General features: G+C 42.5%; 2 protein-coding genes across 2 annotated transcripts; one reads left to right on the forward strand and one right to left on the reverse strand.

The window, feature by feature from the left end:
• Window positions 1-3,673: 3,673 nt before the first annotated feature.
• Window positions 3,674-6,212, forward strand: LOC308156426 (tubulin beta chain-like; the record flags this gene model as incomplete). Its single annotated transcript, XM_080529764.1, has 4 exons — window positions 3,674-3,730; window positions 4,240-4,348; window positions 4,817-4,927; window positions 5,155-6,212. The coding sequence occupies 4 exons, from the start codon at window positions 3,674-3,676 to the stop codon at window positions 6,210-6,212; spliced, it is 1,335 nt and encodes a 444-aa protein (XP_080385890.1).
• Window positions 6,213-7,206: 994 nt separating this feature from the next.
• On the reverse strand, window positions 7,207-15,154 carry LOC308156318 (NACHT, LRR and PYD domains-containing protein 3-like). Its single transcript, XM_080529657.1, has 13 exons — window positions 15,037-15,154; window positions 14,852-14,935; window positions 14,620-14,727; window positions 14,267-14,380; window positions 13,996-14,109; window positions 13,664-13,721; window positions 13,084-13,288; window positions 11,153-12,911; window positions 10,711-10,881; window positions 10,360-10,533; window positions 9,352-9,483; window positions 8,922-8,965; window positions 7,207-8,706 (listed from the first exon to the last, which is right to left on the reverse strand). The coding sequence occupies exons 2-13, from the start codon at window positions 14,860-14,862 to the stop codon at window positions 8,156-8,158; spliced, it is 3,441 nt and encodes a 1,146-aa protein (XP_080385783.1). The 5' UTR covers window positions 14,863-14,935; window positions 15,037-15,154; the 3' UTR covers window positions 7,207-8,155.
• Window positions 15,155-15,687: the final 533 nt, after the last annotated feature.

Genomic DNA, 15,687 nt, shown 5'->3' on the forward strand with positions numbered 1-15,687 from the left:
GACGGGGATTTCAATGTTGGACTCCATGTTTGTTCCTACACTGAAAGGATTGATAATACGTACCGTATGATGAATGTGAAAAAAAAAGTCCGTTCTGGAGGCTATTGAATAAAATGATTGCAATTCACAGTGCGTCTCTCCGTGTCCTTGTGCCCATCTTGAGTGTTGAATTCCCTTGTCTCTAATCATGAATTTGAAAGTTGTTTGGAGCCAAAAGCAGACAAAATGCTTCACTCAGAATCGATTTTTATTAGGCTACATATCAACGGACAAGTACACAAATGTAAAATTCTTTGACGTTGGTTCCTCAACATTGGCATAGCAGCATTCAGGTACAGAATCACAATAATGTGGCCTTGGGTGGTCCAGGGTTCTAGCACCGCGGTCTACAGTGCACACATATATGCCCATGTCGGCATGGGTTCGAATATGCCCTGCTGACATGTCCTCTCTCCCTTCTCATTACTTTCCTGTCTGTCTTTACTATATCTGTCCAATAAAATGAAAAATATGAGTGGGACTGCCCCACTCAGAAAACAGAACTTAAAAAATATATATAAATCACAATAATATAATACTAATGTAATAAGTACAGTAAACATATGTAATCCTACAGTGATAGTAACTGGCCCATTACTTATGCAGGGCACTGTATAGTGTAGTAATCACACACTGCTAAGCAGACACTTGGGACCTGCTCCTTGGCTGTAAAATGGGTCCATCTCCTGTCTCCCCTCCATGGCCATAAACAGTGCACACTGGGTAATCTGGATGAGCAGTTACCTGTCTGTCTACCTGTGGTGGTAGGTAGCAGTTACACTATTATGTCAGGTACAACATGACAGGTACAATATGACATCTACAATAAGTTCTCTTTTGCCCTCTAGTGGTAGAGAAATAAAGTGTTTCAAAACGCCCATTCCAAAATTACACGTGTGTGATGTTATGTTAATGTACTATCAATCACAACTCGAACATCTAATCTCACCGCTGGAAACAATGATGACAAACTACTAGCAGTGTTTCTCAACCCTCTCCTCGGGCCTCCACATATTTGATCTGTTCCACCAACAGCACACCTGATTCAACTAATCAAGTATAAACCATAATTGCTTTGTAAACCATAATTGCTTTGTACTTGATTAGTTGAATCAGGTGAGCTGGTGGTGGAACAGATCAAATATGTGGTACGGCTGGGTCACTGGGGCGCCCCGAGGAGAGGGTTGAGAAACACTGTACTAGGGAACATGCATGGTTCCAATTACGGGGGTGGGATGGGGTCTGACCCCTCCAATTAAGACTTGGACCCCCCCTAAAAGAGGTAAAAACAAGAGGTTGGAGGGGTCGAAACATGTATATATAATATATTTCCCATATTCATGCCTGGAAAAATCTTGTAAAACGATGTCAGACATCCCTAAAGTGGATCATACCATTTCTTAACCTTGACCTTACCTGACGCTACAGATCGATTAGTGATTAGTTGCCAGGCTGACTACATGCTGGCCACAGAACATATTCATTCACCCAATATAAGGTTGGCGATACACAGACATGTTGACTCTGTGGCAGTGTAATGTCTGATATTGGGAGTCGAGAACTGAAGCTAGCTAGCATTTCCCTCCAACCTGCTGAAGCCAGCTACCTAGCAACAATAGCTAATTCTTAGCTTCAATACAATAGCTTATTTTTTGTCTGCGTCTAACTTCTTATTACTTTATAATGTCTAGCTATAACCAGCTAGCTATAACCAGGTTTGTCTAGAGAAAAGCTACATTTGTCTGGTGAATAGCTATGTATTTATTGTTTTGCGAAGATTGTTCACAAAGATTGTTTGTGAAGAACTTTGTGTGACATTTGTCTGTGAAAAATGTGCTATACAAATAAAGGCTATTATTTTATTATTTATTATATTATTTTATTATTTAAAAATGTTAAATGTGCTCTACAAATACACGTGTTACGTTTTGGTATAAAGTTCTAGAGGTAGAATGGTGTTGGACCCATGTGCGGTGCAGCTCGGATGAAAGGAGGTCGAGACAGTGATAAAATAAGTTTCTCTTTACTGAGAGGCAATGAACAGTCACAACAGGACAAGGATATAGAACCAAAAGTAAAGGGGAGCAAGCAAGGCTCTGAGTTGCGAGTAAATAATAATAGTGGATACAAAACCAACTAGCGTATCGAAAAAACAAAAGGAGAGCAATCAAGGCTCCATCAGCTAACCGCAAGAATAATGCAAATACAAAGAAAATAACGAACACTAAATACAGTCACTATACCAGGGAATAGCGACAGGTAAATTAAGTCCTCCAGGACAGAACGGACAGTCAAAATAGTAGTGATGGCGAGATGAAGCCGACGCTTCGGAGCGTGTATCGAGTAACAGAGGCAGATTTTTGTGAAGCGCGTACCGAGGCGTGTGTTGATGACGTACGATTCGGGAAGTGGCTCGGATTTGGCTCCTCCTCCTCCTCCTCGTCATCACAACCCCCCATATCAGAAGCTTCGCAGCCTGTGACTCAAGGTAATGTATACTGGATACATTCTAATTGTCTTATTGTATATATTCACTGACACTGACAGCCTGTTTGTCTGTTTTAGGTAACAAACTGTGGCGTCGTTTGGACACCACAGTCCTGCAGGCGAGGACCCAAAATTTAACTGCAGATGCAACAGTGGAGGTCCATACCTACCTGGCTGAACCAAACATCGAAAGGATGCAGAACCCCCTACAGTATTGGGAAGAACACAAACATGTGTATCCTAATTTGTATAAACTTGCCGTTAATTATCTATGTACCCCAGCTTCATCTGTGCCCTGTGAAAGGATATTTTCAAAAGCAGGTGAAATCGTCTCAAAAAAAAGAAACCGCCTGAAGCCCAGCACTGTGGGGAAATTGTTATTTTTAAATAAAAATGAATAAAATGTTGTTGTTCCTAGTAACACAAGCACATTTATTCAATTCAAAGCTTCACACACCAAATCCACGGTGTCATTATCACTCTGCCTGCTATACATTTATTGTCCACTTGATGGCGCAGTAGAGCAAATGAAGCAACATGAAGCTTCGGTCCAAGTGTGACGCAATTTGATGGAAAGCTTCAACAGTTCAAGAAGCTTCATCTCGCCATCACTACAAAATAGCAGACACGGTATTTTCCATATGACAAGCAAGGGTTCTCATCACGTCAACAATCACGAACAATTGACAAGGAAATTGGACACCTAAATACACAAACAAACACTCACAGGTGACAATCATAACGTAATTAGTCCAGGGCTGAAGTAATGTCGCTCTTCAACCAGCAGAGGCGTTGGGGAGTCGTCCTCGCTGACCCCCCTCGTAACACACGTGATTCAGTGATTGATTGACAGCACACGATGCACGAGCTTTATTTGAATATCAAATCAGATCAGATCAGAATCAAGTGCATCTCTTGAAACAACCAATCGTACAATCTAATTCACCATGACGCGCTGTTCGTGTAACCAATAGAATCGCTAGAAATGTGTTCAGACTGAGCAGCGCGCTGAACAACCGTTAGTGTCAGAAACATCCACCGCTACACCGGGACAGCATCGTTCAGAATAGCTACAGCAAGCCTCGACAGAGCTTACATCAAGAGTTGTATATTCTTTTTAAAGTAATACAATACTGTTTATCGTAAAATGAGGGAATTGGTTCATTTACAAGTGGGTCAATGTGGAAATCAGATCGGCGCAAAGGTGGGTTTTGTTCGAGGCCATAATCAGCTAGTTGAATAATGCTAGCTAGCTAGCTGTCTGTCTGTCTGTCTAACCGTATAGCTGTCTGACAGGAAACATTAGCTGGGTTGCTAGCCAATATACACCTATGTGTTTATTAAAGAGCAACATCAGGTTGCGCATTATTTGTTAGTTCATTTACAAGTCATATCCCGCCTAATTAAATGAAAAAAAGTAAAAATAATTTGCCTAGAAGTTATGAAGCCTTATCGTGCATGTTGACTGGCTGCAACCATGGAAACATTTACATTTACATTTTGGGCATTTAGCAGACGCCAAAGCGACTTACAATCAATACATTTGAATGCTAAGCATGTGAATCATCAGTCCACCATTCGTGGCAGGAAGAGTAATCTAGTAATCTATGGCGGCAGGCTACCATGCAAGGCGCCGGCCCGCTCACTGGGAGCAATTTGGGTTCAGTAATAATAATAATGTAAACAACATGAACCCTTCTTCACCTGCTGCAGTTCTGGGAGGTGATCAGTGATGAACACGGCATCGACCCCACAGGGACCTACCACGGGGACAGCGACCTGCAGCTGGAGAGGATCAACGTCTATTACAATGAGGCGACAGGTGGGTGACATACACAGGGATCTGTGGAAAAAAGACTAAAAGCTAGTTTAAAAAAAAAATGTTATTGCCTTTAAATGACTATTATTTTCTAAATGCGTCTTTTAATGTTAGTTAGATGAATCTATATATTTGTATTGACTTGTTTGAATCTTATACATATAGTAGGCTAATTATTTTATTATTTCGTTATTTTGTTTATCTTTGTTATATGGCCCTTGGATTGTATGGTTTATTCTTGTTTTATTATATAGTTTATATGATTGCTTTTGTGTGTTTTATTGATTACTATTGTTCTATTGTTATTTTTATGCTGTGTGGATATGTTAAAGCACTTTGAGCTGCAACGTTTGCAGGAAATGTGCTATACAAATAAAGGTTGTTATTATTATATAGCTGTAATGTGCTGCTACTAGTGACAGTCATAAGTAAAGTTATGACATTCATTCTATTACATTTGTGTTCCAACAGGAGGAAAATATGTCCCCAGAGCCATCTTGGTGGATCTGGAACCGGGCACTATGGACTCTGTTCGCTCAGGTCCCTTTGGACAGATATTTAGACCAGATAATTTTGTATTCGGTAAGAAGATTTCATAGGTTTTCGATCTGCATTTGATGTAGCTAAACAAATATTACATTTCAAGTGTTTGTGTTGAAAACAAAGGCTGAGCTGGAGAAATTGTTCAATGTTTTTAACATGTAATATAATAATATAACATAACATCTGTAGGACTAATAATAATAATAACAGATAATGCTGTCTTCTACCTAATTTCTTAAAATGTCTTGTGTGCTTCCTGTTCACAGGACAGAGTGGTGCTGGCAACAACTGGGCCAAAGGCCATTACACAGAGGGAGCAGAGCTGGTGGACTCGGTCCTGGACGTGTTGCGGAAGGAGGCGGAGAGCTGCGACTGTCTTCAGGGGTTCCAGCTGACTCACTCCCTGGGTGGGGGCACGGGGTCCGGCATGGGAACTCTGCTGATCAGTAAGATCCGTGAAGAATACCCAGACAGGATCATGTGCACCTTCAGCGTGGTGCCCTCTCCTAAAGTGTCAGACACTGTGGTGGAGCCGTACAACGCCACCCTGTCAGTGCACCAACTCGTAGAGAACACGGACGAGACCTACTGCATCGACAACGAGGCCCTGTACGACATCTGCTTCCGCACGCTGAAGCTCACGACCCCCACGTACGGAGACCTGAACCACCTGGTCTCAGCCACCATGAGCGGCGTCACCACCTGCCTGCGCTTCCCCGGCCAGCTGAACGCCGACCTGCGCAAGCTGGCCGTCAACATGGTGCCCTTCCCCCGCCTGCACTTCTTCATGCCGGGCTTCGCCCCTCTCACCAGCAGGGGAAGTCAGCAGTACCGCGCCCTCACCGTCCCCGAGCTCACGCAGCAGATGTTCGACGCCAAGAACATGATGGCGGCGTGCGACCCGCGGCACGGGCGCTACCTGACGGTGGCGGCCATCTTCCGCGGCCGCATGTCCATGAAGGAGGTGGATGAGCAGATGCTGAACGTGCAGAACAAGAACAGCAGCTACTTCGTGGAGTGGATCCCCAACAACGTCAAGACGGCCGTGTGCGACATCCCGCCCCGCGGACTCAAGATGGCCGCCACCTTCATCGGCAACAGCACGGCCATCCAGGAGCTGTTCAAGCGCATCTCCGAGCAGTTCACCGCCATGTTCCGCCGCAAGGCCTTCCTCCACTGGTACACGGGCGAGGGCATGGACGAGATGGAGTTCACCGAGGCGGAGAGCAACATGAACGACCTGGTGTCAGAGTACCAGCAGTACCAGGACGCCACGGCCGAGGAGGAGGGGGAGTTTGAGGAGGAGGAGGAAGCGGAGGGCTGAGAGGAGGAGGGGGAGGTGGAGGGCTGAGAGGAGGGGGAGGTTGAGGAGGAGGGGTAGGTGGAGGGCTGAGAACATCCTGACGCCACCGTTTCCTGCCCTGTCCTGTGTTCTGTTCTGTTCTCTTATTCACTCTTATTGTGTTCTGTTCTGTTCTCTTATTCACTCTTATTCACTCTGTTCAGGAGTTTGAGGAGGAGGAGGAAGCGGAAGGCTGAGAGGAGGAGGGGGAGGTTGAGGTTGAGGAGGAGGGGTAGGTGGAGGGCTGAGAACATCCTGACGCCACCGTTTCCTGTCCTGTGTTCTGTTCTGTTCTGTTCTCTTATTCACTCTGTTCATCCTGTTTTAAGTCCCTGTAACTTTTATGTGAAGTTAACAATAAAATAGTTTTGTGTCATTTTTAAATGACACATAATTCTTTGAATAATCACACTGATGTTTATTGATAACAATTTGTTTAGATGAATGCAGTGGTTATGAAAGGAGAGATGAGCCTTTATGATGACTCAGCTCTGACTACATGTGATGAAGTCTACTCCATGTTTGTCTTTAAATAAATCCCAATTTATATTGTAGATGTATTTATTAATTTATTGATTTTATGTACTTATTTACAGTAAGTAGTGAACTCAGTGTCAATCTAACTGTTCTTTTCCTATGATATTAAAAAGGTCCGTTCTGGAGGCTATTGAATAAAATGATTGCAATTCACAGTGCGTCTCTCCTTGTCCTTGTGCTCATCTTGAGTGTTGAATTCCCTTGTCTCTAATCATGAATTTGAAAGTTGTTTGGAGCCAAAAGCAGACAAAATGCTTCACTCCGAAATCAGAATCGATTTTATTAGGCTACATATCAATGGACAAGTACACAAATGTAAAATTCTTTGACGTTGGTTCCTCAACATTGGCATAGCAGCATTCAGGTACAGAATCACAATAATGTGGTCCAGGGTTCTAGCACCGCGGTCTACAGTGCACACATATGCCCATGTCGGCATGGGTTCGAATATGCCCTGCTGACATGTCCTCTCTCCCTTCTTCTCATTACTTTCCTGTCTGTCTTCACTATATCTGTCCAATAAAATGAAAAATATGAGTGGGACTGCCCCACTCAGAAAACACAACTTAGATTTTTTTTTTTTTACAAAATCACAATAATAATGAGTACAAAAAGTACAGTAAACATATGTAATCCTACAGTGATAGTAACTGGCCCATTACTTATGCAGGGCACTGTATAGTGTAGTAATCACACACTGCTAAGCAGACACTTGGGACCTGCTCCTTGGCTGTAAAATGGGTCCATCTCCTGTCTCCCCTCCATGGCCATAAACAGTGCACACTGGGTAATCTGGATAAGCAGTTACCTGTCTGTCTACCTGTGGTGGTAGGTAGCAGCTACACTATTATGTCAGGTACAACATGACAGGTACAATATGACATCTCCAATATGATACATACAATGTAACAGACACATTATTAGATTAGATTAGATTCAACTTCATTGTCATTGCAGAGTACAAGTACCAGACAACGAAATGGGGTTTAGCATCTAACCAGAAGTGCAAATAGTGAAAACAGTGCAAATAGTAAAACATCCTCCTCTGTGAGGTAATCCAGAGTTTGATCGGGATCCTCAGTCACTTTAAGCAGGGGACCATTCAGTCGGTTGGAGTGCCCTTACATGCTAAAAATACATGCTTAAAATACATCATACATGCTTAAAATTCCTAACGCAATAAGCAATTGAAGGTAAACATAAATATATCCAATGTAGAATCACAACAATCATAATATCATAATATAAAAATATAATGTTACTTATAACATGTAAAAAATATAATGTTACTATAAAATAAAACAAGTGTTTTGTATCTGATTTAATAATTGTACAACTCCAAAAGGCGGGCACTCAAAATCATTAACTAGGGGGCCACCAGTTGAGCATCACTGTTCCACAGGCTTCTCGATTCTGCACAGGGACACTGAGGATCTATACCCCAACACAAACCCTGGGTAGAGGGGCTCAGTGAATGTGGTGTGGAACGTGAACAGGAGGGTCAGTGTGTCAGAGGAGACGCTGTAGAAGGACAGAGTGCCGGCCGGCATGTCCAGATACAGTCCTACTCTGCTGGAGGGGGTTGCGGGCAGATAGAATGTAATGTCATTGTGCCTGATGGTGTAAGAATCACGTGAGCTTCCTGAGCATATTCTCCAGGATTTGTCGTTGTATCCCAGCCTAGAGTCATTAGCCTTCCCCCTCCTGTTGATTCCTCTATAGGCCACTCCAATACTAGCATCATACCCACCCCACTCTACCTCCCAGTAACAGCGCCCAGTCAGGCCCTCTCTACACAACACCTGTGGCCAGCGATCGAACCTCTCCGGGTGATCAGGATACGGCTGCTCCATTCCCTCACATGTCAATTTTCTGTTCTCCTCAGACAGAGTGAGGCGTCTGTGTGCTGTGTTTGGGTCCAGTGTGAGCTCACAGGCATCTGATGAGGAAGAAATTCAAGTTAGAGTTAGTTCACAAAAAATATTTCTGGCTGGCTACCTTTTCATATTTCAGTACCCTGACAATATTAACTACTTGTGAGAGTGAAAGCTGAATGAAGATACAATCTGTCATGGTATAAGCACTATGTAACTATGCCTCAAACATCAAAACCCATCAAACTCTTGATGTTTCTCCTCAAACATCAAAACTTACATCTCCTGAGAGGACATGTCAATGAGTCACCCATGTGTTCTTCACTGTAAAAGAAACGATTTGTATGATGAATATGTTATCCAACAAGACAGAGCTGGACACATTGAGGTAATTTTCAACAACCATATATGCAGTATTTATACTGGAACGCCCTCCCCAACCACATCAGACAGGCCAACACCCTCCCAACATTTAAACAGGCCCTCAAAACCCACCTCTTCAAGCTCGCCTTCACCAGTTAACCCTCTCCCCCTCCCCTTCCCATGTGTCCCCAGCACTACCTTAATTAGGCCCCTATACTTTCTTCTATTTACCTTTTGTTTCTTTTTATTATTACTACTCGATCTTTTCAGTTTGCTAAGCGTCTTTGAGTGTCTAGAAAAGCGCTATATAAGTCTAATGTATTATTGTTATTATTATTATTATTTACCTGGGTCTCTCCACTTCAGCAGGATAGAATGGGTCATTGTGTCTCATGTCCAGGCATCTCAGGTGGGAGGCTGAGTTGAAGGCTGAGGCCATTGTATCACGGCTCTCCACTGTAAGACCACATCTTCTGAGGCTAGGGAAACATGCATCATTCAATAACTGAAGTGTTCATTGGTTACTGAAACTGAACTTGTGTAAAGTAACCATGGTGATAATATCTGTCTGTCTGTATCATTTAATCATGTTTGTTCGACTGTGTTAGACAGTTGCCACTTGACCTGTTGTTTAATTAATCATCAAGCATTTTGACCATTTCTAAAAATATCTCTGAGAGGAAAGCTGCTATGTTCTATTTTGATTTACTCAGTTAAACAGTTAAAGTTACATTATGGAGGATTTTACCTCTAGGGATACTCTTCAGCTAAAAGAGATTCCCTAAATAGTCAGAAATAATGCCCAGAAATTATTTCATTGTTCAAAAAGGGATGTCTTGTTTGGTATATGAGTCAAGAAATTGATTGTTATTACATCATAGGAGAATGATAACCATGATAATGTTATTGACTTGGTATGCTAATAATTGTTATTATTTATTTGTATTTCTTCTCCTTGATATTTCACTGCGCTGTTGAGACGTAGCTCGTAGCAAGCACTTAATTGTACCGTTAACATTCTGTATCCTGTACATATGATCAACTTTGATTTGAATTGACCATACACTCAACACTCAGGCAACAGTTTGAGGTAAAGAAATTAGCAGTTACATTTCTGTAGTGTATCAATAAAAGTAGACTACTTTGACATTGAAAGAAGACAAATGATTGCAAAAATGATTATGCTCAAAATGTTATGGCTTTAACCTTAATATTTGTCTTTTAACAATAATTTTATTTATATGACTTTATAAGATTTTTATTTGATTATGATTTCAAGCTTTGTATTTGATATGATAAATATGATATGTGGATTAAAAGATGAATACTGTATAACAGCCAGTATTTCTACTCACCTCAGTGTCTCCAGTTTGCAGTGTGGACTCTCCAGTCCAGCAGAGAGCAGCTTCACTCCTGAGTCTTGTAGATTGTTGTCACTGAGGTGCAGCTCTTTCAGGTGGGAGGAGTTTGAACTGAGAACTGTGGCCAGCACTTCACAGCATCTCTCTGTGAGGTTACATCCATTCAGCCTGAATAATAATTCAATAAAATGATGCAGTCAAGTCAAAAACAGTTCAGTGTAGCCTACAGTAATAATTACATTGAAAGAATACTGCAAAAAGATTGTAATCAGTGAGGTCAGGCCTTGACTTTGTTTATGTTGAACAAAAGTGCAATACTGTATATTATCCAGTATGTCTACTCACCACAGTTTCTCCAGTTTACAGTGTGGACTCTCCAGTCCAGCAGAGAGCAGCTTTACTCCCTCCTGCAGGTTATTGTCACAGAGGGACAACTCCCTCAGACTAGAGGGGTTTGAGCTGAGAGCTGAGGCCACCGCTTCACAGCCTTTCTCTGTGAGGTTACATCTCTGCAGCCTTCGTAGAAAAATGTGTAACAGTAAGATATCTGTGGTATTGGTACGATAGTTCTATGTGTTCTGTTCTATGGACTTAAAACAGCTAAACTGAGCATCGGCATGTGTTGATCTCTGCAGTTCTCAGTGTGGATGTCAGAAAGCTATTCCTAGTATTTTATTGAGATTTACATTTACGTTTACATTTAGCAGACGCCTTATTCCAAAGCGACTTACAATCGATACATTTGACTACAAGCAAGTGAATCATCAATTCACCAGTCAATACTCACACGGCTCTTCGCGAGGCTTTGAACACTGGCAGTAGCCCCAGGAGACCCTCCTCTGAACTGGAGTAAAGGCTGAGGTCAAATTCATCCAGGTTGTGTTCACCGGTCAGCAACACAAAGACCAGAGCTGACCACTGTGCAGATGAGAGTTTGGCCTCTGAGCGACGTCCTGAGCCCAGGTAGTCTTGGATCTCATTCACTAGAGAATGGTCATTCAGCTCATTCAGACAGTGGAACAGATTGATGCATCTCTCTGGAGAGGGATTCTCTCTGATCTTCTCCTTGATGTACTCGATTGTTTCCTCATTTGTCTGTGAGCTGCTTCCTGTCGGTGTCAGAAGGCCTCGTAGGAGATTCTGATTGGACTCCAGTGAGAGGCCCAGGAGGAAGCGGAGGAACAGGTCCAGGTGTCCATTTTTACTCTGCAAGGCCTTGTCTACTGCAGTCTTGTGGAGGCTGATGGCTGCTGTCTCTCTGATTGTGGGTGGTGTGTTCATAGGATTGGTATTGCTGTCGTGGAATGTGAGGAACACATACAGAGCAGCAAGAAACTCCTGAACACTCAGATGCACAAAGCAGTACACTTTCCGTAGGTGCAGTCCACACTCCTCCCTAAAGATCTGTGTGCACACTCCTGTGTGCACTGCTTCTCCGACGTCAATGCCACACTCTCTCAGTTCCTCTTCATAGAAGATCAGATGTCCCTTTTCCAGCTGTTTGAATGCCAGTTTTCCCAGTGACAGAATGATCTCTTTATCCCTCTGGGCATCTCTGTCAAGATACTTCACATTCCTCTGTTTGATTTGAAACACCAGGAAGTGTGTGTACATCTGTGCCAGAGTGTTGGGCATCTTTACTTTCTCTGCTTCACCCAACAGTCTCTCTAGAGTAGTGGCTGAGAGCCAACAGAACACTGGTATGTGGCACATGATGTGGAGACTCCTTGATGACTTCATGTGTGTGTTGATTTTGTTTGCCAGGTTCTCATCAATGATTCTCTTCCTGAAGTACTCCTCCTTCTGGGGGTCATTGAACCCTCGTACCTCTGTCATCCGGTCAACACACTCAGGAGGAATCTGACTGGCTGCTGCAGGTCGGGAGGTTATCCAGAGGAGAGCAGAGGGAAGGAGATTCCCCTGGATGAGGTTTGTCAGCAACACGTCCACTGAGGTTGACTCTGTGACATCACAACATCTCTTGTTGTTCTCGAAGTCTAGAGGAAGTCGACACTCATCCAGACCATCAAAGACAAACAGAACTTTGTATTCGTCGTAGTTGGAGATTCCTGATTCTTTTGCTTCCACATATAAGTGATTGAGGAGTTCCAACAAACTGTAGTTTCTGCCGGTGCATAAATTCAACTCCCTGAAAGGGAGAGAAAATATGAACTGGACATCCTGATGGGCATCTCCTTCAGCCCAGTCCAAAATAGACTTCTGCATAGAGATTGTTTTTCCAATGCCAGCGACTCCCATGGTTAACACATTTCTGATTGGTGTCTCTTGTCCAGGTGAGGGTTTGAAGATGTCCTTGCATTTGATTGGTGTCTCTTTTCTTGCTGGTCTTCTGGACGCTGTCTCAATCTGTCTGACCTCATGTTCATTGTTGACCTCTCCACTTCCACCTTCAGTGATGTAGACCTCTGTGAAGATGTCATTGAGAAATGTTGCGTTGCCTGGCTCAGCTATTCCCTCAAACACACACTGACACCTTCTCTTGTGGTTGAGTTTTAGTTTAAGTTGGCATTCCGCAACAGGGTCTCCTGAGGGAACAAATGATGACAAAATGCTACAGTATCTCATTAACCATTTTGTAAACACACAATCATAGTCAGTAAAAATAGGAACAATAGCTTATATTTGCACAACTGTCCTTTCATGGTTGATATTCAATAGAACTAGTCACTTGACAGACTAATACTAGCCAACTCTTACTCTCCAGCAGGTCAGCGAGTTCCTTCTCGTTCATGGTTCTCAGCATGTGCAGTGTGATCTGTAGAGCCCCCTTCCTGGCCCCCATCCTCTGCCTCTCATCCTCTCCATCCCCTCCCTGGTCGTCAGCACGTCCTGGGTGCAGGAGTCTGTTCTTCTGCTTCTCCAGCTCCTCTTTGACAAAGTCCACAACCTTCTGTTCTAGCAACTGAAGAAGAAATGAAAACCGTTTTTCAAGTCAATGGAAAAAGTAAATTGTACTTTGTTGTATATGGAGTCAAACTGTGTGCAGATGGAGACCAGTATATTGTTAGGGCCCCCTCCTATAAGTACCTTAGGATTTGGTTAGATGAATAACTACATTTTAAACAGCACATTGAAAACTTGAAACTAAAGAGACCAAGAAACTGAAGTTGAAATTGGGTTTTTATTTTAGGACCACATCTTTGAAGCCATTGCATGGACCCTGACTAATTCTACTGAAAATCTATAACTATATCTATAAGTATATTTAAGAAGGATTGTTATTATTATTAATATTATTATTATTATTATTATTAAACAAATATAAAACAAGACTCACCTTAAACACAGAGGACAGGGTATCACTGGGGATCTCTGACTCTGATATGGGTTGGCTCCTGTGGAAATAAAACACGTTGTCTCAATGTTGTCTCAATGTTGTTTGGTGTATATTGGTGTAATATTCTTCTTGTTGCTTTTGATTCCTTAGAACACTTTGTATCATTCATAAGTGTGTTCTGTTCCTTAAACATTATAAGAACTGGAAGTGTAACCAGATTGTCCATCCATATAACATAGATGTATAATGTTGGTTATAATCATGCCTGGTGAGGCAGGTTCTTTACATCATTAAAGGGATGTTAGAGGTTGTGAGGACTCGTGTGATATTACCTTTGTTCACTGTCAACGTTTTCTTTGTGAAAAGTTATCGGAGGATTCATTGACCGATCACTCTTCATGGATACACAGCTGGGGGCAGAGGAGCTGCATCCTGATTGGACAGTGCTGAAACAAAAGACAGGCCTTCAATCTTTGACTCAACACACACACACACACACACACACACACACACACACACACACACACACACACACACACACACACTTCTCTACTTAGTTGTTCATTTTACATGTAGAGGCTGTGAGGACTCGTGTGATATTACCTTTGTTCACTGTCAAAGTTTTCTTTGCGAAACTTTATCGGAGGATTCATTGACCGATCACTCTTCAAGGACACACAGCTGGGTCCAGAGGAGCTGCATCCTGATTGGACAGTGCTGTAACAAAAGACAGACCTTCAATCTGTGACTTTATACACACACACACACCCCACTCTTCATGGATACACAGCTGGGGGCAAAGGAGCTATCTCTCAACTATAAGTCAGTCCATTTCTCAACTGATCTGAGCTGTAATACAAAATGTAGACAGACCCTCAATCCGTGAGTAAAAACACACATACACGTTTTACTCTCAACTCAAAAGAGATTTTAGTGGTTGTGAGGAGTGATATTACCTTCGCTCGGGGTCTCCTTCAGGTAAGGTCGTAGGATAAATCATGGAGCGATCTCTCTTAATGGATACACCGCTGGGGGCAGGGGAGCTGGACCCAGGCTGATCTGAGCTGTAATACAAATAAAGATAACTCACTCTATGAGTTAAAACACACACACACACACACACACACACACACACACACACACACACATGCACACACATACACACACACGCACACACTTCTCTCTCACCTGGGCTCCATGGTCAAATGGTTTTAGTGACAGTCTGTCCCACACATCTGACTACCTGGATCACATGGAAACGTTTTCATCAGCCTGTGAATTAACAGAACATGTTAGTGTGGTAGTGGGGTGTGGTATTGTTACATTTAGCTTGCCACAGTTAGCTTTATAAAAAAAGATTCAATATTTCTTACACAACAGGTGCGTGTTTTTCCAAAGAAGGCGGACGGAATGGGGACGAGCGAACCTTCTGATTCCTATCTCTGTGGGTTGTGTGACATAGCTGTATTCCACTTCGAATACTAGTGCTAGACAGCTATAATTAAGCAATATCATACGAGAGCGAGTGCTGTTATACTCAATATCAGTAGCCTACGGCTGTGATTCGGTCGTAGGTACGACTAAATAAATACGCACATCCTTTCCACTTAATTATTTGACACAATCATCCAATATCAAATACAGCAATTGGAGCTACGCCTATGATGTGATAACAATAGCCTATCTACACACATACGCAAACTTACACAGAATACGTAGAAATAGCCTACACAGATTAACTTACATTTTGTGGATCGTTTATTCCTTCTCTATACACAGCTACCCAGAATGTAAAATGGACGATAGGAATAATAACGAAAATGAAACTAACTTCACCGTGGTGTCACATGATGATTACTTATCTTGGCACCAGAAATGTCAGTTTTGTTTTATACAACCGGTTAATAACAGTCATAGAACTCCGACATTCATGCACTCGATTGCTTTTGAAGTGGGAACAATTCTTCAACCAATGAGCAATCCATAATGAACGTTAACAAACTACAAACATACATACATGTGAT

Source organism: Nansenia antarctica (assembly GCF_963989245.1).
Source record: "Nansenia antarctica genome assembly, chromosome: 4".
Taxonomy (NCBI): domain Eukaryota; kingdom Metazoa; phylum Chordata; class Actinopteri; order Argentiniformes; family Microstomatidae; genus Nansenia; species Nansenia antarctica.

Coding starts and splice junctions, on each gene's coding strand:
- LOC308156318 (XM_080529657.1), bottom strand. Junction 9,484..10,359: donor TGCAAACTGGAGACACTGAG/GTGAGTAGAAAT, acceptor ATGTTTCCCTAG/CCTCAGAAGATGTGGTCTTA. Junction 8,966..9,351: donor GCTGAAGTGGAGAGACCCAG/GTAAATAATAAT, acceptor TTTCTTTTACAG/TGAAGAACACATGGGTGACT.